The 26459-nt window shown below is 38.5% G+C and overlaps 1 protein-coding gene across 1 annotated transcript in view; it reads left to right on the forward strand.

Annotated features, from left to right (window-relative positions):
- Positions 1 to 1548: 1548 nt before the first annotated feature.
- Positions 1549 to 26459, forward strand: part of LOC104268632 (limb region 1 protein homolog) — a gene marked incomplete at both ends in the record, with an annotated part of 32356 nt that continues 7445 nt past the window's right edge. The window contains 4 exons of the mRNA XM_009867110.1: positions 1549 to 1618; positions 4079 to 4118; positions 6544 to 6683; positions 12758 to 12861. Of these exons, the coding sequence (XP_009865412.1) occupies positions 1549 to 1618; positions 4079 to 4118; positions 6544 to 6683; positions 12758 to 12861 (354 nt within the window). The remainder of the gene's footprint in view (positions 1619 to 4078; positions 4119 to 6543; positions 6684 to 12757; positions 12862 to 26459) is intronic.

The raw sequence follows: 26459 nt of genomic DNA on the forward strand, positions 1-26459 counted from the left end.
AAACCCATTTCATCTTGTCCTATTGGTGGACACTCTTGTAAAAAGTCCCTCCCCAGCCTTCCTGTAGGTTCCCTTCAGGTACAGGAAGGTAGTTATAAGGTCCCCCTGGAGTCTTCTCTTTTCCAGCTGAACAGTCCCAGCTCCCTCAGCCTGTCCTCCTAGCAGAGGTGCTCTAGTCCCTGGATCATCTTTGTGACCTCCTCTGAACTCGTTCAAACAGATTCATGTTCCTCTTGCAGTGGGGCCACCAGAACTGGATGCAGTATTTGAGATGATGTCTCGCAGGAGCAAAGTGGGAGGATCACCTCTTTTGATCTGCTGGCCATGCTCCTCTTGATGCATCCCCTTCAGTTGGGTAACTTCTGTGTGTTAAGACTCAGTAGGTGGCTACTGGTATTGTGCACAAGTGAAAGAATCTTACCAGGCTGGGCTGTTTCAAATAGCTTCTCAGCCTGCGGTGTGCAGGGAGTCTGTTCCCGGCAAGCTCACAGGGCACAGAATTATGCTGTTGGTCTGTAGCGTGGTTCGTTCTGACTGCTCAGGCCCTAGAGAAGGCGAAGGGCCATGGCACCGTGGAACGGCATCCTTCGGTCGTGTTTCATTTCTGACTGACTCAAGTTTTTAGCAGGTGTCAACAAACAAGGTTAAGGAAGCAGTGTTGAGTCACTGACGTCTCGTTCAGGAGCAAATCTTTAAAGTGTTTTTGTTTTTTGGTTTCCCGTAAAGGCTTGGAGGGCTAAAGCTGTCCTGCTGTTTGGTTCCATTCTTCCAAGATTTCTGACGTATTTGTAGATTGTTTTGGCCATAATCTTATTGTATTGAAATTCTAGTGCTAAATCTTAGAAACAGCATGATGCAAGTCACAGTGGGCTCAAGGTGCATCTGACCTGAATAAGCTGCCTGCCTTGTGAGGAGGGAGGTTGTGCCCTTTGCTTCTGACTGACATTCAGAAACCTGACTTAGAGCCAGGAAACGTCGTGTTTGACTAAATCACGATTGGACATCCACTGTGGGCAGATGAGTCTCTCTTGTGTGGATTGTCAAATGGCATTAGTTTGATTCAAGACATGATGAAAGTAGTAGATGTAACTTTCTTCTTTCCCCATAGCTTACTCCAGAATAGGTCTTCAGGAGCCCATTGTATAAAATATGATTACACTTAGATTATGTGAGAAAGGGATACAAAGCATGGTAACGTTTACAAGCTTGAATGAGTTCAAACTTCAAAAAACAGCACAACCGCCTCCACTCACTCCTCCTTCAAACAAAAAATTGCACTATGAATATGACTTTTTTCCCCCCCTAATTTTACAGTAAAACTATCTGACTGTATAATTGATCCAATAACTGTTACTTTAATTAAACTGTTCTTATTGGTTTAACTTTCTGTTAAACATAAAACATAGCAGTGTTGATATTTACATTGAATTCAGATCAACAGAAGCATATTCTAAGTTGTTGATAGTGAATTTTCTGTTTATTCTTACTATAATCCGGAGATTTATTCACAACCTAAATGCAATGTGTATTTTTTTCCCCTTCCAGATCTGTTTTCTTCTTTTTGCTGTTCTCTACATAGTTTCCTACTTCATAATCACAAGATACAAAAGAAAAGCAGGTAAGCACAGAGATTTTAACATATTCAAAAGTAATTTTTCAAGTGAACAGATGATTCTTTTTCTCTCTGCCTCCATAAGGAAAGCAGAAGAACCAGATCTCTGACCAGAAGTGTTTCTCAGGCTGCTCGTCCTACAGCAGCCTGCACTGATCGGGTTGTATATGCTGCTCTCACCCTCTGTCTACTCCCTTTGTCCCCAAGCCATGAGATTCCATCACATCCCTTGTGCCCGCTCTGGTGCTCCTCAGTGCCTTCACTGTGCCCTGGAATCCCAGTAAGCGAGGAAGGGAGCGCACTGGAGCACCTCCAGAAAGGGTTGGTGGGTGCTGGTGGCACTCTGCCATCAAGAGTGGCTGTGCCGGAGGTGGGGTGGATGGCTGGGAGCAGTTGACCTGTTGTGACTGTGGCAGCCTGAATCTGAACTGTTTTGAGAGGGGAAAAACGAGGAGACTTTTGAGTAGATGCTTCTACCTCCCTTGCCTTTAGGTCTTGTTCTCCTTTCATGTCAACTTTTCTGGAATAAGTGTCTTCAGGCTGTGTTCTAGCACCACAATGAAGTTCAGAGCTTTAGCTGGTCAAGTGAAAAGGTTGCCAGTACTACAGAAGGGAAGTAGTAGATTTCTTCTAAAAATGCTGCTTTGCTCGAGTACAGATATTTTGGTTTTCTTAACTAGTTCCTTATGACCTCACCACTGAAGACTTACTCTTTGAGATAACCCTGTATTTTTTTTTTCCCCCTAGAAATGTTGTCTGTGTGAAAAGTCTATAGGAACCTCAGTCATTTTCTTCTGTATTTCTTCTAAAGACAAATAGCATAAAAACGTGTATAAACTGGCAGAATCTTTGCCTCTCGGCAGTTTACCTGGTTCCCTGATGCTCAGTAATACTCAGTCGTGCTGGAGAAGCCTTCTTACGCAGTGATCTTGACACTTTGAACTTCAATGGAAACTGCTTACTGAGCTGTAGTGACCCATGTTATGACACAGCTGCTTTTACAGATGGATTCATATTTAAAAAGTAAACTCTTCAAGAAATTGAATACCTTTTTCAAAAAATATATACACCTCTTTAAACATAGGAAATAACTTAAACAAGTAAGACTGATACTATCCTCTGATCCCAGTATGTGTTTTGGATGCTGCAAAGCGCTGCCATTTGGAGATAGGGGAGAACGGGAAGGGGGAACTGATTTGGCAAACGCTATTGGGTGTAAAGACACTTTTTTTACCTTTTTGGCTGTTGATCTCATCAGCCAGTGAGAGGAACTGCTCTGCAGCTCTCCTGACTTCATGAAAGCTTTATGAGCACTTACTTAGGCAAATCTGTAGCCTGCTAGGATCTTCGTGATGAGACATGTCTGAAGAGTTAGCACATCTGGAATTCTTTCAGGACAAATTGTTTGTTGTTTCTGCAACAAGTTCTTTAGCCAGAATGATTCATAGGAGACCTTAACGTAGTCTCTCAAAACACCACGAGGTTCCCATCACAAAATGAGAAACAATAACCTAAGGTACTTGCACAGAATTTCAATAATAGCCTCATGATTATTTCAAATGTGTGCATGACTATTAAGAACTTGAAACACTTGGCTTAATTTATTTTTAGGTTTAGAATAAATTTCAGTTACATCTCATGAACAACTTAAAAGAAGAAAGCTGACTAAAATTATTTGAAATGCAGAAATGCATATATTTGTGTATGATTGTGTATAGGGAAGGACATAAAGAAAAAATGAAGGATATATTAGTAGTTGACCTCCGAGTTAAATGTTGATAATGTTTCAAAAAGTTGGTATATTGATCGAGGAATAAGTGAACAAGAATGGTCTAAAATGTGAAATGCTAGAAGAGAAGCCATGATATCTTAAATCTGAAACAAGCAACAAGAACTTTCCTTCCTGCTCTTCCCTGAATCCCCAGGACTGGGGAGGAGGGATGAGTATGGGGAAGCAACTGAGTGGTTGTCACTACTGTTCTGGGTATGCTTTTATGTTTTAAAAATATGCTATTACTGCAAATAAAACATGTATTTAGGGATTTATAGCAGTAGTTGATATGGACCCTAAAACTTTCCGGTAGCTTACCTAGCTCTCTGGGGTTTCAGAGATGCTCAAGGGGGTGATTCCTGGCAGCAGCCATGGTAGTAGTCTGAAAGCTTGTTTGCTCTCTGGAGATCCTGGGGCCCTCTGGAGATATATCCAAGAAGTTTTCATCTGCATATTTAAATAGAGTGAAAGAACATCATAGCTATATTGATGGAAAAGAGTTTAAGATTAGGAAAAGCAAAAAAAAAATATAAATTTTTGGTTGCCATGTTTAAATATTTAATATTTATGCTAATAAATTGTTTTAGTGATTCTAAATTTTAGTTGTAATTTAAAATTATTCCTATGTATATACATTTTAGTCTGAGGAAGGATGAGTAAGTGTTGAGTATAACCTGCTGTAATTTAATTTTCAGATGAGCAAGAGGATGAGGATGCCATCGTTAACAGAATATCGTATGTATAGCTCTTTCTTGCAGACCTTTTCTTCCTGAATGTATTGTTGCGATAGGCACATTCTGTGCTTCCCAATTAATAACAGTCCATTTTACGCATGATGGCAGATCGATTACTAGAGAGCAGAGGAAAAAAGTGGATCGAGCTGCACCTTGTATTACAAAAGGCATGACAGAGGCAAAGCAGTTTGGTCTAGGGCTTTTTTCACCTGTGGGTTTCCTGGTAGACAGAATTTCATGTGAGGACCTGGTGTGAGAGGTGGAATTGAGTGCACGTGAAGATCTGCACCTCAGTTTAGGTCTGTAAATTGTAGATGTTTCTGTGGGAGGTAGGAGTTGAAGTTCCCTTCTCAGTGGATGGAAGTCCTGTCAAGGGAGGTGATGGATCCTGGAGAGAAAGTTCACGCTGAAGTGAACATCTGTACTTGATCCTATTAAAAACATCTTAAAAAAAAAAAAAAAAATCAAAAGGATGACAAGCATTTGCCAGACCTGCTGGTCTGCTGGCAACTCTTTCCTCTTCCTGTTCCTTTGTAAAGCTGGATGTTAATCTCTCCAGTTTAAATATGCCTGAAGATTTACAGAACACCTGTGGGCTGGTGCTGCCCTCTCAGTTTCATGATTTGCTGTATTATGTGGAGTTGCTACTTGCTTATTACAGTGTTCTTAGCTCTTCTGTGGTGGTACTGTCATCCTTTTGGAAGGAGAGCTGCTGGAGAGTTCTATTACTTTGTCTTGTACCCTGGGAAGGTGCCGAGTCCATTGCAAGCTGTTCATTTTCAGTTGTGCTTCTGTGGCGAGCTTGAACGATGCACCAAGGTGATGTAAATCTTAGGCGTGCTTCTCCCAGGAGTGTCTGATACCAATATTTTTTATGAATTGGAAATATTTACTTGCCACGTGGCCTACTTCAGATCTGAAGCAAAATACCTACTTTTAAATGGTATGAAGCTCTTCCCCTCAAGCAGAGGAGCATCTCTCCTGTGGTTTTTAAAGCTACAATGGAGGCCCTTGTAACAGTGAATGGTCTTCTAGATTGAATGATTTTTCATAGCTGTGGTTTTAGCCTGATTTTGGATTTCTAAATATTCAGAGTAAAAACGATCTTTAACTATTACCTCCCCTGCATCTATTCTAGTTCAATTTTAAAATAAAGCAAATACAAATTGTAAATACTGTGTTCTTCATGCGAAAAACAGCATAAGACAAGATTAACACTTCCCCTAGAGTAACAAGCTTTCATTAAAATTGGTGTTACAAATGTAAAATGCTTCTTGTTTTTTCAGCCTAAGCTTTCTTGCTCCTTAAGAGTGTATGTTATTTTCAAAAAAGCAGTAGCTGTCAGACATATGCAGATGGGTGTTTCTTTGCACAGCGTAATTGTCAGAACCTAGGGGATGTGTGGGGGTAGAAAACCAAAGCCCAACTGCTGTAGTAGTGTGTTGTTGGGTTTCAGTTTTGGCTTAGAATGCTTAAACATCCCTAAGGAAAAGGAAAAAAAAAAAAAGCCTCAGAAACCAGCAACGAAAGCATATAAGAATATGTTTGAAAATAAAATTAGTCACACAGACTTTAAGTATTGTGTGAATGAAAAATGGATTTGTAGACAATTAAGGAAAAATAAGATCTCTGTAAGCAATTTACATCTGTCTTAGAGGAGTCATCCAGTTAAGTTTATTGTCATTTGGTTTTGAGGATTATTTCTGATTTTATTCTAGCATTGAATTAGTTCTATGAGAATGATTTTTTTTATTTTTTTTTCCCAAAGAACACTTCTTTTTAATGCCACAAGATGGCATTTGATACAAGGTGTGTTTGGGGTCTAAGACAAAGAAGCTTAAATATTTTAATAATTCTGACAATTTCTCTGTATTGACTTTACAGCTGTCAGAAAACACCAGGCTGTGAGATGATACTGGAATAACTACTCTGTAAAAGAAAAGCAATGTTTTTTTTCCCCCAGTTCAATGTTGAAGTATTTGTTCGTGTATAACTGTACTCACTTTTTAGACATAAAAAGCTTTTCTGCTTTTAAAAATTGTAGTAAGAATATAGAAATTTTTCTCATTCTGACTGTGTATGCGGGAAATGAAAATTAAAATGGGGGACTTACGATAAGATATTCTGTGAACTCCAATAATTTAACCTGTGTGTGTGACATTGCAGTTGAATGCATGCAAGTCCCAAGAGAGTAATTCTGCTAGTTGGTAAAAACTAATTGTTTTTACTGGAGTTTATAAACTACTTGGTATTTGAAATTAGTTTCTTGGAAATGAAATATTGTGTTAATCAGTTTTTCCTGCCCCTTTACAATATAAATATGTGTTTTCTTTAGACACCAACTAATAGGCAGGCTAACTACTTTTTTTTTTTCCCCTGTTCAGAGCATGTTGGTGGTAACAGTGGTACATTTCTTTAAATTTCAGGCTGTTCTTGAGCACCTTCACTCTAGCAGTTTCAGCTGGTGCAGTCCTGCTTCTACCTTTCTCAATAATCAGCAATGAGATCCTGCTTTCTTTTCCACAAAACTACTATATTCAGTGGCTAAATGGCTCACTAATTCATGGTTAGTACTCAGCATAATGTAATTAAAATGAATGTCTTCATTATATGTGCATAGATATGTTATTTTCAAACTAATAACTGCATTTTTCACTTAAGATACTAATTGAATTGTGTTATTGACTAGTTGATTTTGCTGCAGTGTGATATATCACAAAAGTCTCTTAACTTTTCTGTTTTTTTTTAAATAATTACACAGACTTAATGCAATTAAACCAAATTCACTGCTTTAAATGTTAGTGTAGAATAAGAGCTACTAGAAGCTAACTTGAAAACAAACTATTTACACTTCTTCCTCATAAAGCTCTCTTTACGGTTATACATAAAAATTTATTCTCAAAACATACTGTTTTAAGAAACTTTCTAGCTATAAGCAGTTGTAATTAGGCAGTTAATTAAGTTCAACTATTGGTGATATATTTGTAAACAAAATTAATTTGGGCCCTTCTGTGTGTCTAAGGGAAATAACTAGTGGAAATGCAACATTCTGTAATAGATTTGTCTGGAGAAAGGACATAGTACTTTCACTGTGTGAACAATTTATAATTTATAATTTACAAGGTAACTGTTTTGTCCTTTTTCTGTTTTTGTCAAGGCATAGTAATTGGGCTTTGGAGAATTTTTATCTAAATAATGTACACTTTTTGCAAACTATCTAATAATACAGATAGCATATTTATTAATTTCTGTTTCCCTAACTTGTAAGGGTGTGGTGATGTGTTGTGGTTGGGTTTTTTTTTTTTGTTTTTTTTTTTTGTTTTCCCCCTAAGGTTAAATTTATCCACAAAGTAAATGTGGATAGTTGAGGACAGGAAATAATGCATGTTATTGGTCATCTTTCTGAAACTTGAGATTTTTTTTTTTTCATGTTTTCTGGACAGTAGCAGATTTTTTTTCTTTTTAAACCCATGAATGAGGAGGAGCTGGCTATAGGTGTGGTGGTCAGTGGTGACCCTGACTGCAGTGCCAGAGTAGTTTTAGATCTGAGAAAAGTGAGTAAGAAAAATAGTAGAATAAAAATAATAGATTTTTGAGACAGTAGACTGTCCTCTTTGGGAAACGTCCGTGTGGGACCTTACTAGAGAATGCCCTGAAGGCAAAGGAAGCCAGGACAAGTGTTGACTTTGAGAGAGAACCTTCATGCACCATAATATGTACCTTGGTGAGCGAGAAAATGAGCAGCTGTAATAGGAGGTCAGCTTGGCTTAGCGGGGAACTCCTGAGCTCATAACCAACGAGGAAGTGCACGGAAGGTAGAGGTAAGGATGAACTGCCCGGGAAAGGGTGTAGAAATATCACCTGGGTTAATATCCTGGTGTGAAATTAGGAAAGCCAGGGCACAGCTGAATTTAGAGCTGATAGGAGGCATTTGCCTAGAGCCAGCTTCTTCTCTGGAGCATGCAGTGAGAGCCAGGAACCAGTGCCTGCAGGACGTAAAGCACCAGTTCTTCACAGTGGGGATGGCTGAGCTCTGGAAAAGATTGTCCAGAGAGACTGGGAGATCGAAATCCTTGGAAATTTTCCAAAAACTCAGCTGGCTAAAGCCCTGAGCTACGTGATTGCACTTGCAGTTTAGCCATTCTAAGCAGCAGATCGGACTTTAGAGGTTCTTTCTGGTTGAGTTATTCTATGATGTATTTTGTCACATGTCACAGGGAGTTGCTAATTTGGTATGTCTCCTGCATGGAAGAAAAAAACCCCAGCTAATTGTATTTTTTCACATGGATTTAGCTGCCCAGCCAAAGATATATTCTTTACTCTAAAACACAACAAATAAAAGTTCATGGAAAATAATCCTTTGTTCTGTATCTGAAGTGACTTTGGATAAACTGCAGTAAAATATTTCCGAGAGTGAAAATTATATAATAATTCAGAAATTTTTGCCCTTGTCTAAGTTGCTACAGTACTTGAGAAAACTTGAGTTAATTAGAAAACTGCTGGAAAAAGTTGCACTGAAAGACCTTTGAATTTCCCAGTCACCATCATATTTTGATTTTAGCATGCTCATCTTGTGGAAGTGCCCTTTTGCGCGTTACACGGTGTAATTTCTATTTCGGAGGTCCGGTATTAAGGGCTAGCAGGGAAGTCCGTTCAGCGTCTTGGTGCTTCCGAGTTCGACTGCGTATGGCAGAGCTTACACTGAGACGGGGCTGCACTAAACTTAAAGATTTCCCGCAGCTGCTGTGGAGGCTTCAGTCGGTTTTGGATGTGAGCCCGGGCTTTTGTTGGCGCTGCGGGACAGAGCTGCGGTGCCGCCTTCCCGACGGGTCGCTGGGGGAAGGGCTCCCTCCTGTGGTGGTCGCTGGGAATGCGCCACAGCCGTGCGCGGCTCTCGAAGCATTTTGCCATATGCTAGCGCGGGTTCTGAAATACCCCTGCGAATTTTGAGAGCTCTCACAAGCACTCGAGTTCAGAAAGTATTCGTAATACTCCGTCTAGCCGAGACTTACTGCTTTGCAAATGTAACCAGATGGGAAAATTTGCATGGCTTTAAAACACTTTAGCTAAATTTATCAATTACAAATGTAACATTTTTTTATACTATAGACTGTTGCATGAGTTGTGGATATAGAAAAATAGAAAATATACGCCTCTAATTTTTGAAACTAGGCAGAAAGCGCGTACCTGGATCCAGCATAAACACTCTTAATGACACCCAGAAATACTTGTGACAGCTGGATGTTCTCTTGTGCTGTTGGTGGCTACAACCACCAGGTGGGGGTAAAACGTAATGAAACTGCCACAAATAGGAAAGACGAAAAATTGAGGAGGGTCTAATCTCTTTGCCAAAGACTGAGAGGTGTTTAAGTTTTACATTATATTGACCTGTTAAATAAAAAAATAAATCTGCTAGACTAAATCTTATATATGTTTATATGTTTTATATATGTTGATATGTGCATTTTATGATGCTATCAGTGTAGTAGGAAATAATTATCTTTCTGGCTCTGTTTTAATTTGAGTTCTGAACTATTGAATTTGGGTAAGAAATATGGCAAGGGAAGAAGAGAGGGTTCTGTATGTTCCTTTGAGGAGAGTCCTGTCAGCAGCAGTGCAGCACTATGTTAGTCCTCTCAACTTCATATGCAGCTGCGTTGTAGCTCTGTAGTTCAATATTCTGGTGCTAACATGTGAATTTCTGGATTTTAACTTATTAAAAATTACCTTGAGTGTGCACTGCTCTCCCCTCTCTGCATACTGTGTGGCTCCTAAGCACTGTTTCACATTGTAGCTACACATGTAGTGGAGCTGCTGAAATTAGAACAACCAGGTATTCAGAAAGGAGTCTTCAGAGAAAACCGTAGGAATAAGATCCCCACCCCCATCAAATAGCATTTCTATTCTAACGCTGGTTCTTAATTTTCTAGGGGGGAAAAAAAAAAAGAAAAAAGAAAAAAAGGATGCAGACTGCTTGATGTACCCTTAGTAAGGGCTGTTAATGACATTCTTGCTGATGTTGCTATGTGTGAATGTTTCTTGAATGGTAACAGGAGCTTCCTGGCTAAGCGAATTCAAAAGGAAAAATCCCCCTCTTTGTTAAGTGGAGTTTAGCCACCTTTAGGCAGTCTGTTTTCTTTAGCAAATGAGTATTATATTTCAGGTATCTTTTGGAATTTTCTTGTTTTGTTTTCTGTAGCTTATTTGACTAACTTTGGTTTCTGGTGTCCTGCTGCTGAAGAATTTGATTTCTTGCCCCCTTACCTCCCTCCTCCTCACTTGTTTTTATTTCTCCTTGAAATTTAAATAATTTTATTGGAGGAAAAGGGAAGTATATACAGTGAAAGCATTTTTAAGGGTGTGTAGGTGAAGATAACTGCTATTTTACATTTGGAACTAAATACAGGAATTTCTCTCAGTAATGAAGTCCCCAGGTATACAGTAAATGTCTCTTTCCTTCCCTATTCTTTCCAAAATGAACATTTTCAAAGAAGAAAATGAACAAGCCTGTACATGAGAAGAAAGAAATAAACAAAGCTGTTAGCTCAAATTTTCTTATCATGGGGGATGTTCTTTTTTGAATTCTAGGTGATAGAATATAGTCCTGCAGAACTGTGGAAATTTGTGTATTTTGGGGAAGGTGGGGGGCTATGTCTGTGTTTCTCAACACAAAATAAAAGCTGTGTTTTCAGGATTCAGAACATGTGACACTAGTTAAACCTGTTAGCTACTAAATTGCAAGTAAGCTTCTGTTTTTATTAAAGAAGAAACACTACATGCAGCACAACTTTTGATAGGATGATGATAACAGATTCGTGTTTAGGCACCAGAAACTGGCTGTTCAGAAAGTGTTCAGCTTAGAAAAATCTTGCTTGAGCAGATACCCTTAATGGAGATCAGCTGTCACTTCAAGTTATTTTCTAAACCTTTTTCCCTTCCTGCAGATGTCACATGTGTCTTACAGATGTCCTAGTTGTGATCAGTTGTTGATTTTTTTTTTTAATTTATAATTTTTAGCCTAGGTCACAGAATGGTTGAGATTGGAAGGGACCTCTGGAAGTAGTCTAGTCTGACCTCCGCCACTCAAAGCAGGCTCAGTTAGAGAAGGCTGCTCAAGGCAGTGCCAGTGTGGGTTTTGGTTATCTTAAAGGATGACCATTACAAAACATCTATAGGCAACCTGTTGCGGTGTTTGACTGCTCTCATAGTGGAAGAAGTTTGAGTTTGTTTGCTGTTGTTGTTTTTCTTTCCTCTTATGTTTAAGTAGGTTTTCTGTTTGTTCAATTCATGCTCATTGCCCCTTCTCCATTCGCTGAATAACCCTGTGAAGAGTCTGATTCTCTTTTCCCTTCCCCCTCCCTCATCAGGTATTTATATACGTTGATATTGTCTCCCCAAGTCCTCTCTTCTCAAAGCTTAACAATTCCAGCTTTCTTAGACTCTCCTTGTATGACAGATGCTCCAATCCTTTAATCATCTTTGTGATCCTTTGCTGCCCTCAGCCCAGTATGGCCGTGTCTGTCTTGTATGGAGGAGTCCACAGCTGGGTGCGGCGCTCCGGGTGTGTGTCACCAGTGCTGAGCTGGGAGCAAGCATCACCTCCCTCGACCTGCTGGCAACACCTCGCCGGGTACAGCCCAGGATGCTGTTGGCCACCTTTGCTGCATGTGCACGTTGCTGACTTGTGTTCGGCTGGTGTCCCGCACCAGACTTTCTAGAAAGCTGCTTTTGGGACCATTGGTCCTCAGTGTGCTGTCTGCCCATTTGTCCAGCCTGTTGAGGTTCATCTGAGTGGCAGGGCACTGCTCCTCCTCATCTTCATTCTTAAGCAAACTTGCTGAGGACTCACTCTCTCTCATCCTCCGGGTCACTGATGAAAAAGTTAAACCCAGCATACACCGCCTGGGGTGTTGCACTGGTGACTGGTTTCCAGCCTGACTTTACTGTTGGTCACAACCCTTTGAGCCCGGCAGCTCAGCCAATTTTCAGTCCACATCAGAGTCCACTTGTCTAGCCCATATTTCGTTAATTAAACTATGAGGAGATTTATAGGAAATGATGCTGAAAGTGTTACTAAAGTTGAGATAAACAACATCTGCTCTCCTCTTGCCCACTGAGCCACTCGTCTCATCATGGAAGGCTGCTGTTGCTATTACCATGATATCTTCAAATGTGGAGGTGATGATGGCATTTGTGTATCACTCGGATTAAAATCCGTGATTTGTCTAAATTTCTCTTGAGGACCAAATTTGGGAGGGAGTGAGTACACAGAACTGAATTTTTTGAGGTTCACTGCTAGTAGTAAAGTACTTTTGCCCTGAAAATTTTTAAAGTGGTTATCTAGAGAGCCTTCAGTGGGATATTGTAGAAGTAGCCTGCCTGAATTTGCAGTCTGTCTTCCAAGGTATCGGACGTTTGCTGCTGTTTGAGTTGGTATCCAGTTTTGGTCTGAAGATCAAGTGGAGAAATGGGTATTTTTCAGCAATGACTTGTAAATCACTATGTATCCATAAAAACCTGGCTTGTGTTAGCCTGTGTATGTATATACTATGTTCTTATATGTAAGGAAGGAAGATATAATACCTTTAATTTCTGAAGCTGAGACGCTTAAAATGTAAACTTTTTTCTTGTTTGTTGCAGGTTTATGGAATCTTGCTTCTCTTTTTTCAAATTTATGTTTGTTTGTGTTGATGCCCTTTGCCTTTTTCTTCCTGGAATCGGAAGGATTTGCTGGCTTAAAAAAGGTAAGAAAATACTTTTAAATACAGCCTAATTACAGTATATATTCTCTTTCCAGCCCTTGTTTCTGATGAAACTGAAATCACAAATTTGAGAGGATTTGGCACAGGGATGTGTGTGAATGTGCATATACAAATGCACGCTCTTGCACAAACAGTTGAAGTGAATGTACGGTGTGTGGCTGTGAGTAGGCATTAAGAGGAAGAAACCTCCTTGAAAATGGCTTAAATTGTCTCTTTTTAATTATAAAATGTTTTAATCAAGATTTTATTTTTCTGGAAAAATTTTGTTAGAATGCTAAAAGGAAAAAAGGTTTGATAAATGCACTGGAAATAACAAGGGCAAGAAGTAGAATTTGGCAAAGCGATTTCTGAACAATAAGCTGATACTGATTATATTAATGTGAACTACAGAAATATAATGAAAGATTACTATAATGGGAGGCACAGCAAAATGAATTTCAAATCGTAAATATCAGATAAATTAAACTGGAACAACTGTCTGGGGACCAGTTGCGGCACTTTTTCATTAATCTTTATCTTCCAAATGATTACGCTTTTGTTTTTAATGATACTACACTTAAGGGAATTCTGTGCCCTTTGGATGACGGTTATTAGAAAGTGAAGGATCTTGAAACGTGGTCTGAAATCAGGAAGATGAAACCCATTAAAGATGGATGCAAAAGACTTTGAGTCGTTGGTGGATCACGTGTAAAGTAAATCAACAAGGGGATGATTGTGGTGGGAAGGAGAACTTAATTCCTGATTGCTTCTGCGGGAGTGGGCGTGGAGACAATGAAGTTGTCTTTTTTGCTCTTGGTGGAATTGGGGAAAACTCATCTGAATTGCTGGATTCAGTTTGGGATTTTAAGGTTCATCAGACACTTAAGAGAGAAAACAGAAGGCAGAAAAAAAATGTACTTGAAGTATAGTGTGAAAGAAAACTTTGAAAAGAATGTTGTGAATGAGCAGAAATTTTATTCTCTAGCTGAAGTTACCAGGAAATTACATGGACTGAGCACTAGAGCTGTGTCAGAAAGGACCTACAGGACCCAGCCAAGAGGGTGTGCAAATACTTGTTTGGCGTAGCCTGCTCTGAGCATCTTGGTGCTACTGCAGCATTATCTTGTATTGACCAAACTATAGATGTGTCCAACTTCAGGCACAAGTTTGGATGACCAAGTTGAGTTTGACGTCACATAGTTATGGTGTAAATTTTAAGCTTATGATACTGGCTATAAATAAATCCCGTGCAAGATAAATTGGATGACCACTGCATGTTTACATGGAGAAGCATTTGTAATTCCAAATAGAACCATAATCTGTCTGCAGCTGTCAGGAAAAAGTTGAGCGTTGGTGCTTTGGAGTAGTTGTGCCTCTTTGTGGGCGTAAATGAAATCAGATTTTACTGTCAAACCCCACCTGTTGTGAGCAGGGAGGAAATGCCCAATTTGAGGACTTTTTGATACTTTTTCTATATGTTTTCGGTACATCCCAGAAGCCAAGTGTGATTCCTAGTGCAGGTACTCTCAAGGCCTTTGTCCAGTGTGTATTTTACCTGGCTGCTCTATTTAAAAGTACACAAAAATGGATGCAGACATAAATAATTCATTTTACCAGCTTTGAGTGAGCCATAAAACTATAGTTAAAGTTGCAGGCAATGTAGTCCATTTTAATATGAACATACCTTCTCTTTGATCACTTTTCTTAAAGTAAGGGGCAAATGCCACTTCAGATAGTTCATAGTTAAAATTGAGATAGAACACAATTTTAACTGTGAACTATTCAAACTCTGATGCAGATAAATTGTTCTACTTCCAGTAAGTACTATGAGTGTATTTTAAAGACTGTTCAATTCTAGAATCTGTGAAGAGGTACTTCCCATCTTTTTTACTTTCCTTGGATTTTTGGCACATCACTTATCTCTTTTCAGAGAAGATTTTGAAGCCATGATTACTTTGTAGAATTCTGGTGCTTTAACAAATTATTTTGGTTTTGATTATAGTTGTGCAAGTTTTCTTAAAAAAAATTGTCGCATCAGACTAATGGGCCAGAGACATAAAATGTCATTCAAATGCTATTGCTGTTAACTGGCAAAATCAGATTTTAGTGATCTCAATTTAAAAGAACATTTCATACATTTGGCAAAACTCACAGCATTTAAGAATGATCTACTCCTCATGTGCTGACATTCAGTAAGGAGCTTTGGCAAAGGAAACATAATCTTTAATCTTTCAATTGGCAGTTGAGTACAAGGAGTAGGGTAAGCAGTTATTTTGAGATTCCCAGCTCAAAATTTGGATAAGATGACTGTTGCAGTGGAAGCTTTTATGCATTCTCATAGAGGCGCCTTCATTATAATGAATAAATAGGTCACTTGCAATTTAGGTGTGCATAGTCAAGTCGTCTGTTCGAGGGTGCTCACGTAATAATTACTCATTGGTTTAAAGAGGTTCAGTTCTGAAATTGAATGGACTTTTAAATTTTTAATGGATTTCTTTGTCCTGCTGAAATTGTGACAGTAATGTTAGTCATTATCCCACATGGGCCTAGCCCCCAAAGTTTTGAGTGTTTATGCCATAGAAGTTGATTTTTATATATTCGCTGTAACGTGAACTTTTTGCAAGCTATGATATTTCAGAGAGCTTATGGGCTACTGTTACGAGCTTTGTATAACGTTTCTTTCCCTGTTCTTGTAAGGAAGTACTGCCCCTGTAACTGTTTCATGAATCAGAGTGGGTTTGATTAACCATCTTTCAATTTACTATGGCTTTTTTCTTGATTGCTAATATACTTTCCAAATGGCACATGGCCCCTCTTATAGACTCTTTCTGATTCCCCAGGGCGACAGTTTAAAACAGCCAAGGACTTGCATATTGTAGAGAGGAGAGAAATGCGGAAATTAGCACTCACCATGGACGGATGCAGTGTTGTATTGAAAATCAAACTGATTCTCTGCCTAGTTTTTAATTAAAACCACTATGTTAATTCAAAAAGGGCATTTTGGGCCTAAGGGGGTTGACCATGCCCATTTAAAGAGCTTAAGTGCTCTTCCTTGCTGTGGTTTATTTCCATTTAATGGCAGTTGTAGACTTCTATTTTCAGGAGAATAATTGTAAAAGCAATATTGGAGGTGGATAACGTAGGTATGTGTGTGTGTATATATATATATACATATATACACACACACCTTTGTGTTTATGTGTTTACATGCCATGTGCATTTATGCACACGTATGTATCTTCATGCACATGTGTGAACTGGGTTTTTCAAGACTATTAAAGTAGTCGGAGGTCATTGCTATATTACACCTTAGCCAGCGCTATTCAGTGAGCTGTTGGAGTATCTGAAGTAACTTTACTCTCCTGCACCAGTATTAAAAACTTTTTCATATCATGCTGTATTCTTCTTGTCTGTGCATAAAGTTACATTTCTTGTGGAGATACTCTTTCAGTTGTCAATGGCCTTCGCAAATTCTGTAGGACTGTTACGAAACAAGTGTTGATCATGTTTCTTAATGTCAGAATTAACCTCTCTTCATCATTCTCTCCGAAAAAAAAAAAAAGGAAAACCATGCTGTTTGCAGTTGAGTATCTGTAGTTCACACTGCTGATGTTTCCATGTGTGATTACAGACTGAACAGGAAATTACATGTGTGCTGCTGTGTGAGAGGCAAGCATTTTTGAGGAGATAATTGCTATACCTTTTCTTGACCTTTAAAATATACTTTCTCTTGATGTAACTTCAGCTGAAATTTGTATTTCTTTGAAGTTGACAAAGATAAAGGTGTTTAGGAGTAATTTCCTTGTAAGAAAATACAAATAGTGCAATTTACCGCCATGAGAAACTGGAATAACTAGATATTGCATAATCATGAGTGTAGAATTTTAAAAAGGCTTTATGAAGTATTGTACCTTAATACTGATCTTTGAACTTGAAGTCGTGGCATAAAGTTTAACGTGAGCGACAGCAACATCCTGACCAATTATCCAAATTATCCAGACATCCCAAAATGTTCAGAACACAACACACAGAGTCTGTGGATTAAGAGGTTAACTCCTGGAACATCAAAAGAAGTGCATGATAATAAAAACAAATAGTACAAAAATTCGAGGTAACTTCCTTGCTTAATTAATTAGGTAGACCAGGTGGAAGCGAAGAGGCCAGAGCTGGTGCTCAGAACGTCTATAAAGCTGAGCAACATGACAGCACAATGGAGGAGGAACAAAGATTTTTTTAATATACTTCTATCCTGTGTCACAGTTTGAAATTGTCCTGGTTTATGTCCCTTTTGGCAAACTTACATAAAAGTGACCCTGTACTGTATTTTATGACCAGATGACTTTTTTTTTTTCCCAGTGGCTAATTTGTATCAGACCCCAATCTTAAAGAGACACAGAAATGAGTAGGAAGTCCAAGCCGGTTTGTCTCAATGAGCTTTCATTGCGTGCTTTCATTATTTTTGCTCGTTTTTGCCACTGATCATCCATAAATTGTTGGAAATGAGTGATTAAGGAAGTGCTGCTTAGTGTTAGTGGCACATGCACATTCTTGGTATGTTTTTTGTGGGTGAGAGGAAATCGTGTACTGCACAAACAAAAAGGAAAACTCCTGCTGGGAACCTTTCAAGGAAATTTAACTTGCATAATGTTTTGATCTTGGTGTTTATTACAGAAAATAAGAGTAATATTTCACCAGCTATTGTTATGTGTCAGCTAGGCTCTCCATCTGCTCGCCTTGCCTTGGTATCTCTTCCCGAAGCCTCGTTGAGTTTATTTTAATCAAAATAGTGCTTAAAAATGTAACGGTTTGTTCATACACTTAAGGCAGGTGAGATGGGCCAGTGCTCAGAACGGGTTATTGCGCAGCCCTCGCTACTGTAGAAAGATTTGACTGTCATGACTGCCTGCCTTAGCAGTTGCAGCTTAACCCCTGCAAGTAAAAAGTGATGTGTAGGTTCCCTTCCAAATAGTGAAATACAGTGGTTTCTGCTACTAAAGATGGATTTCCTCCCTTCCCTTCTTTCATTAAAGTGTGGCTTTTAAAAACATGCTTTGTAAATATAATTACTTACTTGGGGAGGGAGTGACATGTTGGTGCTTTGTGAAAAAACAATTACTACACTTTTTGCAACTGCCTTTTTTTTTTGCTGTAGAGCTAAGCTGTTGGTAACTTGCTGAGCAGCCACAGCATGGATGGCTCCCTTCAGTTGATTTGATACACTCGTATTTATCAATAGCAGTGACTTTTCCTCGTCCTGTTGCTATAGTAAGACTGAACTAAGCTTAACTTTCTAATGTGTTTGTGTGCCAGTGCATTGTATTTGCAAACTCCAGGTAACTAAACGTAGTAATGAACGGAAGTTTATTTATGCTGTTTTTCCTTTCTTGATGGGCATGGAAATCCTAATTTCTGTGCTTTTCCATGTGGAAAAACTGTGCTTCCGGCTTTTGCTGTGTGTACTGGTAGAACTCTGGTACGGTTATAGATGTAGAGCACTGTAAAATGCATTTTCAATACATGATGAGGTCAAAGTAGGAAGCATGTTAAAGGTTAGTTTTGAAGTATTGACTTTTAGAAACCTTTTTGCTAATCTCGAGCAGTATTCCGTGGAAAACAGTTGTTCCTTTAATACAAAATCCTAGGGAAAGTGGCTTGGAAATCCTTTCCAGTATGAGATTCTATCTAATTAAAACCAGTCATTTTTTCTAAATTTATCTTGATTTTTCTGGAAAAGAGATTTAGAGAGTGCAAGAGTCTTGAGCTGTGTTTGGGAACAGCATTTGACTTCACATTTTATGCTTGTGTGTATTTCTGACTGCAGTACCCACGGGCCACTGTGTGTAAGGGCTCAGCATATGTTTATTTGGCATTTAAGCTCATATTTATTTGTCTATAAAGTCATTCAGGCTGAACTGAGACTGTAGTGCTCTGATCTCCATGAAAGGTTTACTAGTACGTAACTGAATTATTCTACATTGTATTACAACCCATTTACTCATTCTGTTAGTAATACCAGAGACAAATGTTGTTTAATCAGTCACATCAAAAGCAGCTGTTTGGTTTTGTATTTTTGACAAATGCTCATGTCTTAAGTTTGGATACGAAGTCCAGTGCTTCGAACTGCAGTCATTTAAAATGACACCACTTAAAATTTATAACACTTCTTTTGTTGTTGTTTAGGAGCAGATCCTGAATGTTCTGGGATTCTGATTTGATCAGGGTTTTGATCAGGGTTTTTCTTCCTCCCTATTAAAATAAAAGCATACTTAATGGACAATTATGCAAACCCATAACTTAATCTGTGAGATGTAAGGTGGAGAGTTAAGGGCTATATTTAATGGTAAATCTTATGTTGAGAATGGTGCATACTTTGACACATCCTGCTTCTGCTGAAGTCTCAGGAAGAGCACGAACACAGCCAAATGTGTTTATAATTTGTAATGTTGTGGACAGGCACTTCTAATATTAAATTTGAGAAGAGCTTGTAAAATAGCAGGACATGGAAGATGAGAATGTTGAACATGCTTGTTTGCATGTCACTTTGACCAGTGTCTACAACTAGTTCTGAAAACGTGTTAAAATTATAGCTTTACGCTACCAGGTCCTGGATTTGCAGTTCTGCAGAAGAAAAAGAATTCTTACTTTACAGGTGCATTTCAGCAAATTAACCTGAAAACAGTGATGTGAGTGTATGGCCTGCTTTTGAGAGCCTGGGACTGGAATATGTAACTATACTATGGATTAGTATGAGATGAAAATACCTTTGATTGTAAAAGTATTGCAGGGGTGTCTGTTTCTCTACAACGGCTGTACAACAAAGTCAAGTTAAAGACAAGAAGAACGTGAAAATTATTACAGGTAGGTCAGGAAGAGGTTGGGCATGTTGATTGTATATGTAGGTATATGTTGGTTTTTGTATTACAGAACCTGGACTTAAGCGTGCATAATTTTTTCTTTTTTTTTGGTATTTGTATTTAGATGTTTAGGAAGAAATGCTCTGCAGGACAGGTGAATAACATGCTTGTGTTCTTCAGCTTAGGGCCTTGTCACATTTCAATGAGAGTGAAGTAAAAAGAAATTCAAGAATCTGGAGACAGAAATTTCTGACTGTTGAGGAATAATGACTTAATGTGCATTTGTTTTTTATAGATACATAAAATTTTTTGTAAGGTTTTATAAGACATCTTGCTTAAGTTAATTTGGGACATTATATGTAAACTCTCTTCTTTATATTTTACTGTAAGGACATCTATGGTTTGTTGAATATATGTAACAGTTCTGTATCTGGAGACAGCTGAGGGGGAAATAAGTGGATGTTGGTTGTTGCACACATTGGATCAAGATGTGATGAGATGTGATCTGTGCTCCGTTTCATTCAAGTAGTTAAATGTCAGTTGGTTGCTTCCATAAATCAGAATGTGCTTCTTTTAAAGAGGCCTTGTTGTAAGTTTAAAAAAAAAAATAGGCTAATGGCAGATACTAAGGATATAGTTATTCAGTGAAGATTTTCTGCACTACCTGCCTTACTGTGAATTCCTTAGCTGAGCAATGATTCAGCTTTTCTGCAGCGGTTTATGTGGCTGAAGATTATATTACTTTTTTTTGGTAAAATAACTTTAATATAGGTAGAAAAGCAAAATATGTCAGGTGAGTCTGTGTTCCTGCGACATTTTCAGATGTTTGAGTTACAGAATTTAGTAGAGCGACAGGACGATACACGACTTGTTAATAATACATTAGGGATAAAAATACTGTGCAAAGAAAATACCAAACATGCTTAGCGCTATTTCAGAATACAATTTGCTGACCATTGCTCCTCTAGCATGCTGTGAGAAACTGTAGTAGGTGTCTGAGGCACTGTGAGTAGGTAGAGTCATCTGTAAAGCTAATTAGCTTTAGAAGCTAGCACGGGAGCATTAGTTATTCCACCTCATCTGAGCCAGGAACGAAACGTGTTGCTGAGCTTTTGTGCTTTCCCCACACCTACGTTGTCCTGAGCTTGAGCGTTGCTGCTGTATTTTGCGTGTGGATGTTTTGTGAAATTTCCATAGTTCTTTGCTAAAGGCTTTCACATGTAGCTGGCAGCCTGCAAATGGAATAAGATGTGAATCTTTTTCTCTGCTGGTCTCTTAGTAAGTAAGTGGAGCAAAAGAACAGTTTTTATTTGTTTTGAGGGTAATTTGTGAAGCTCTGTGAGTTAAAATAGACATGCTAAATTCTTCTGCTACTTGTAAAATGTACAGATGGTACAGCTGCCAATGCTAAGCTTGAATCTCTTAATTTATCATTGATGTAAACTGAAGCACTGGGTTCTAAAATACTTTTTTTTTTTTTTCCCCCCCGCCAAGACACATTTTTCAAGCAGAAATGAGTAATTTTCAAATTTTGCTTGGATGTAGCCACCTTAATGCCCTTTGTAGACCCTTCTGTTTGTGGAAGATAATAGCTGTGTATCTAAAACCCAAGAGATGCATTTCTTCTTTTTTTTTTGTTATCAGTTTATAATAAAACTCATATAACTATTTCATTTAAGCTAGAAAATGTTGCCATCCTTCGGGAAGGGAGTAAGTATTCATACGTGCAGGATCCCTGAAATAGCTGTGATTCAGGGCATCTAGAAGCCCCCTCTCTTACCCAATGGAAAAAGGCAGATGCCTCTCAGAATCTGGCATGGCTGAGTTAGAGGCTTCAAGAAGGCGATGTGAGCACCTCACCACCTCAGTACTTGGGTTTCTTTTATTAAATGGTAAGAAACATAAAATCAATCCACTGCTGTGTTTATTGGAGTGTGATGATTTGTTTTGTAAAAATTGCAGGTTTATGCATTGGGAATATTTTATTTGGCTGTGAATATTTGAATACTTTCACATTAATCTATCTTTTCATTTCGATCTTCATTGACATCAAGTAGTGACCTTGCAGGACAAGAAAAAATGTTTCATCTGTTTTAAGTCTCTTTATGCACCTTTTTGTTACTTTATATAGAAATAAAAAAAGACTTTACAGATTTAATAGAAACATTTTAATTCACAGAGAGCGAAAGTGCCATATAATTTTATATTAATAGTGGCAAGTTTTAATATAGAATCATAGGATGGCTTAGGTTGGAAGGGACCTTAGAGATCATCTAATCCAACCTCCTGGCCATGGGCATTGATGCCCTTAACTAGACCAGGTTGCTCAGGGCCTCATCCTGCATGGCCTTGAACATCTCCAGGGAGGGGGCATCCACAGCCTCTCTGGGCAATCTATTCCAGAGTCTTGCCACCCTCGTACTGAAGAATTCCTTCCTAAAGATCCACTCTAACCCCATTATCTTTCAATTTAAATCCATTTCCCCTTGTCCTATGACTGGATACGCTTGTAAAAAGTCCCTCCCCAGCTGTCTGTAGGTTCCCCTCAGGTACAGGAAGGCCGTTATAAGGTCTCCCCGGAGTCTTCTCTTCTCCAGCTGAACAGTCCCAGCTCCCTCAGCCTGTCCTCCTAGCAGAGGTGCTCTAGTCCCTGATTATAAGTATCTTAGTCACAGAAAAACAGGAAATTATTTTCTAATCAACTTCCTTTTATTAAATTAGGCTTTACTAGGTAAACACCACTTCTGATTTCCTCTCTCAGATCTTTTTTTTTTGTTAATATTGATAAGCAGCCTTGTGATATTTAGACCTTTTGTCTAAATTACTCATTTAATATGACTAGAAATACTTCACATTAAGGATTACTCTATATTAAGAATTACTTATTCTTAATTGGCAATACAAGGATGAGCTAATGCATCTGTAGTGAGGATTTGTAAGGCAGCCAACAACTTTATTTACGAATGGGGGGGAGCAGGAGGGCCGATGAGTTCGTCTACTCTCCATGGACGTTTTTTGTCTTTTTTTTTTTTCTTTTGGTATAGCTTTTGAGGGAATTTAATAAATTCCAGCTCATTAGAAGGAACTTCCATCGGTCTGGTGCTTTGGCCAGTTCCTAGAAGTGTCCTTTCTTCTTGATCTTATTCACCCTATAACAGGAAGTTAGTAATAGACATTGACACCAAAAAACCCCTTCTAATTTCAAATTTTTATTTTAGAACTTTACTAGTGACCTACGTGCTTCAGTATGTCATTTGCTTTTGGGAATTATCTTCATTGTTTTATTCTGCCAGAAACACAATCATAAATTCCAAGTCTTACTTTATACTTTTACATTACTTATCTTAATCCTCTGCCAAGCTACAAAGAAGTTGGAAAATATCTATTTATCTTCCTATCACTTGAGTCTGGCAGGAAAGATTATTTCTGATCCAAAAGTAAATGAGGGTGAGACTCATAGTGTCAGAAATCCCACAGCTCCCGTGTTGTTGGTGCAGGTGGCTTTGGGAAGTCTGGGAAACTTGGTAGGTGGAGGGAGTGGAGCATCTCAGAGCTAGTTAGGGAGGGCTGGACTAGTGGGTGGAACAACAGGGGAAACTCGTGGAGGAGAGGGGTGGATAGCATTGGGACAGTCACCATTTTACTGGGTGTATCCTTTCATTTCTTACTTCCCTTCTCCCCAAAAGTTTTGGGTTGTATGCTTTTGCTATAGTGTCAGTAGATCGGCATCTGTCCTTCCTAGTAAGAGCTCAGACATCATCCTGTTCTGTTCTGTTTGCAGGAGTTTCTTTCTGCAAAGGAGGGAGAGGCAGGCTGCAGCAGGGTAGCCACAGATAACTGGCAATTGTAGGCTTTAATCATTTTATTCTGGCTAGTAGGTAATTGCATTTTCTCTGTTACTCTGTCTAGCTTTTCCTAATTTCAAGGAATTGGTATGTCTTCTGTGATGAAATTTAGAGGGAATGTTTTTCTAATATACTGTTTCTATGTTAAATATGCAGGAATGATACTTAGATGTGGAAGAGCCAGATGTACGCTCTTTCCTTAAGTAATTTGAATTCATGTATTTGAAACAATGTCTTGACTGCTAGGCAATAAATGAATCTCACATTGCGCTCACAGGAGTGTGCCTTATTGGATAATAAACGCTAGGTAAAAAAGTGAGGAACTTTTTTTTTTTTTTTATGCCAATCGCAAGGATGTGACTCTGCAAGGAGCCCGTCTTAGTTTGTTTCAGTGAGTTGTTTGCATGCAGTGATGTCAACAGGAAAGTTTTTGACAGATATAGACCCCAAAATATACTCTAACGCTGTGGTTTGGACACTCCTCTGGGACACTGGAGAAGTTTTCTTAGGCAGAGAAGACTCTTCAGTGGGTGTATTGCATCCTGGAGAGATGTCCTCTTCATCTGTCTTCTAAAACCTTTTCTTTTTTTTTTTTTGACCTCTAGTTGAGTGATTTTGGTCCTCCATTTCCAACTTGGCAGGCATAGCTCTAATGCTTATTGGTACATGTCTTTAGCCAATACCCAAAAATTCATCATATTTTTTACCCTCAAGTTCCTGGAACTTTCATTTTTTTTCTTTGTCTCTTCAGTTTTTTGTTTCTCTTTGAAATTTCTGGATTTTGTTAACTATATTGTGTAATTGTTAAATTCTATACAGTTAAATGATTTCAGCGGCCGCCTCTTGCTTCATTGACAGAATGGTAACCACTGTGAAATCGTTTGGGAAAATTGGCTGAAAGTTGCTGGAAATGTTTTGTGACTATGAATTTTTAAGATTTGTATTGTGTGGAAAATAAACTTTAAAATACATTTGTTTTGTATTTAAATACGCTGTAAGGCATATTTAAGATACACTTGTGATGGAAAGAGTTTGTTTTAGTCTTAAAATCCCCACAGGTCTGAAAGATTCTGTGATTAGAAAGGTGATGTGGGAAGAGACGCAGTCAGCACTGGTTACAGTCTGAAGTCTTTGGTTCTTGCATGGACAAGGAAACTTTTTTCTTGTTGCTTGATTCTGATGTTTGAATATATTATCTCTTGACTAAAATTTTTTAGCTTGCTCTGTGAGGGTTCTGAGTCATTGGCTTCTCTACTTTTAAAATGAACTGAGCTCTTCTAAAAGCACAGCTTATGTTTTTGACTCAGTAATTTATGGTCATCTCCTTGACTACATATTGGTGTGTTAAATGTAGAATGTCTTTTTATCTTACCTGGTGGAAAATGGGTCTTTGTCACTCCTTAAAAAAAATGTTTCTGCACTGCCTTGAATAGGTCAGAACAAAGGTTGCTCAAAGGCTGGTGTCTAAGCATAGAAATAGGTAGAATGCTTGAAGCTGATCTCTTCCCTAATGCTCACAATTCAAGAAAGAGGAGGTATCGTGTGCTAAAAATGTCATTGATGTAATATATAACATCCCCAACCTCATACCTGCTTCAATTCTTTATTTTTTTTTTGCTCTTGCATTTATTTGCTGCAGATGTTAGCATGTGTGCTTGTCGCAGTCGGCCTCTGGCTGAACAAATCTTAAGGTTACTAAGACTCCTTTTTGTCACATGAAAACAATGGGCTCGTGTGTACTTCAAACGTGCCATGATTGCAGAAATGTTTCCCAGGCTTTCCCCATGGGTCAGGGCACGGTGTAAAAAGTGATGTTTACCTGCCTTGCAAGAGGTCAGGATGTCCCAGCTGTGTTCAAATATTCAGCACCATAGAAACTTTGGTAGGACTCTCTGATTTTGTGTGTAGCGTTATAATTTTTACTTCATTAATAATAGTGTTTTTTTAAATAATAATTGATAATTACTTTTCTTCTGTGCAATTTGCAAACAAGTTAAAGAACTAACTAGAATCAACAAAAGCCATACCGTGTTATACATTGATGATGTAGTTCTGAAAATGTCCCTTTTATGGGAGCTAATAATGCATTCATCAAAATTGTTATAGCCAGGTAATATTCCAGCAAAGAAATGCATTTTCTTTAAATAGGAGATGGGCTTTCTTTGGTTTTACCAGGAGCTTTACTTCTTGGTTGAATAAAATAACATGTTACAAGTTTTTCTACTCCTTCATCAGTGTTAAAATACAAGAACTCTTGGTAAATTTATATGCACGTATACTTAGAAATTCTTATAGTGTTAGAAAGCATTAAAAATTATTATTTTCCACTGATTTAAACATATTTGTGGTCCTAATCGCAACTGACAGAGCAAAAATTGGCAAAAACTGTCTCAATTGCTTTCATTTCTGTTATCATTCTTTCCCATAAAGTAATAACTTCTGAGTTTCCTGCATGGGCTCGTGTCACTGCTTGGGGGGTAACTGTGTCTTCCACGGTGTGGTTCCTGGGCATAGGTGCATGTTTTACCTTAGCTCTGCAAGAACCGCAGTTGTCGAAGGTTTCCTTTGAAGCCTTTTTAGATTTCTGCACGTGGGGTTTCTTGCCTATGCGCTGCCCTCAGGAAAGATCCCTGTGCCACCCGCTGCTTACATGGGACCCCTGAAACCTTGAGGACAACCCGAGTGCAGAGCAAGGTGTTCCCTCGTCACCTAAGCCGGCTGAATGGCAAAGCGTTCTGTACTGTTCCATCTATATAATTCAAAATAGTTATAGAATTTCAAAAGGGGGTAAAGAACCCCAACACTACGTATTGTCTCCATTATCGATAAATCTCAAAGAAACTATCACCAAACTGATGTTTTTACAAAGTAAAAAACAGCCTCTAGGTGTTGTGTGTGAACA

This window comes from Apaloderma vittatum, unplaced genomic scaffold, assembly GCF_000703405.1.
Source record: "Apaloderma vittatum isolate BGI_N311 unplaced genomic scaffold, ASM70340v1 scaffold15123, whole genome shotgun sequence".
NCBI classification, from domain to species: domain Eukaryota; kingdom Metazoa; phylum Chordata; class Aves; order Trogoniformes; family Trogonidae; genus Apaloderma; species Apaloderma vittatum.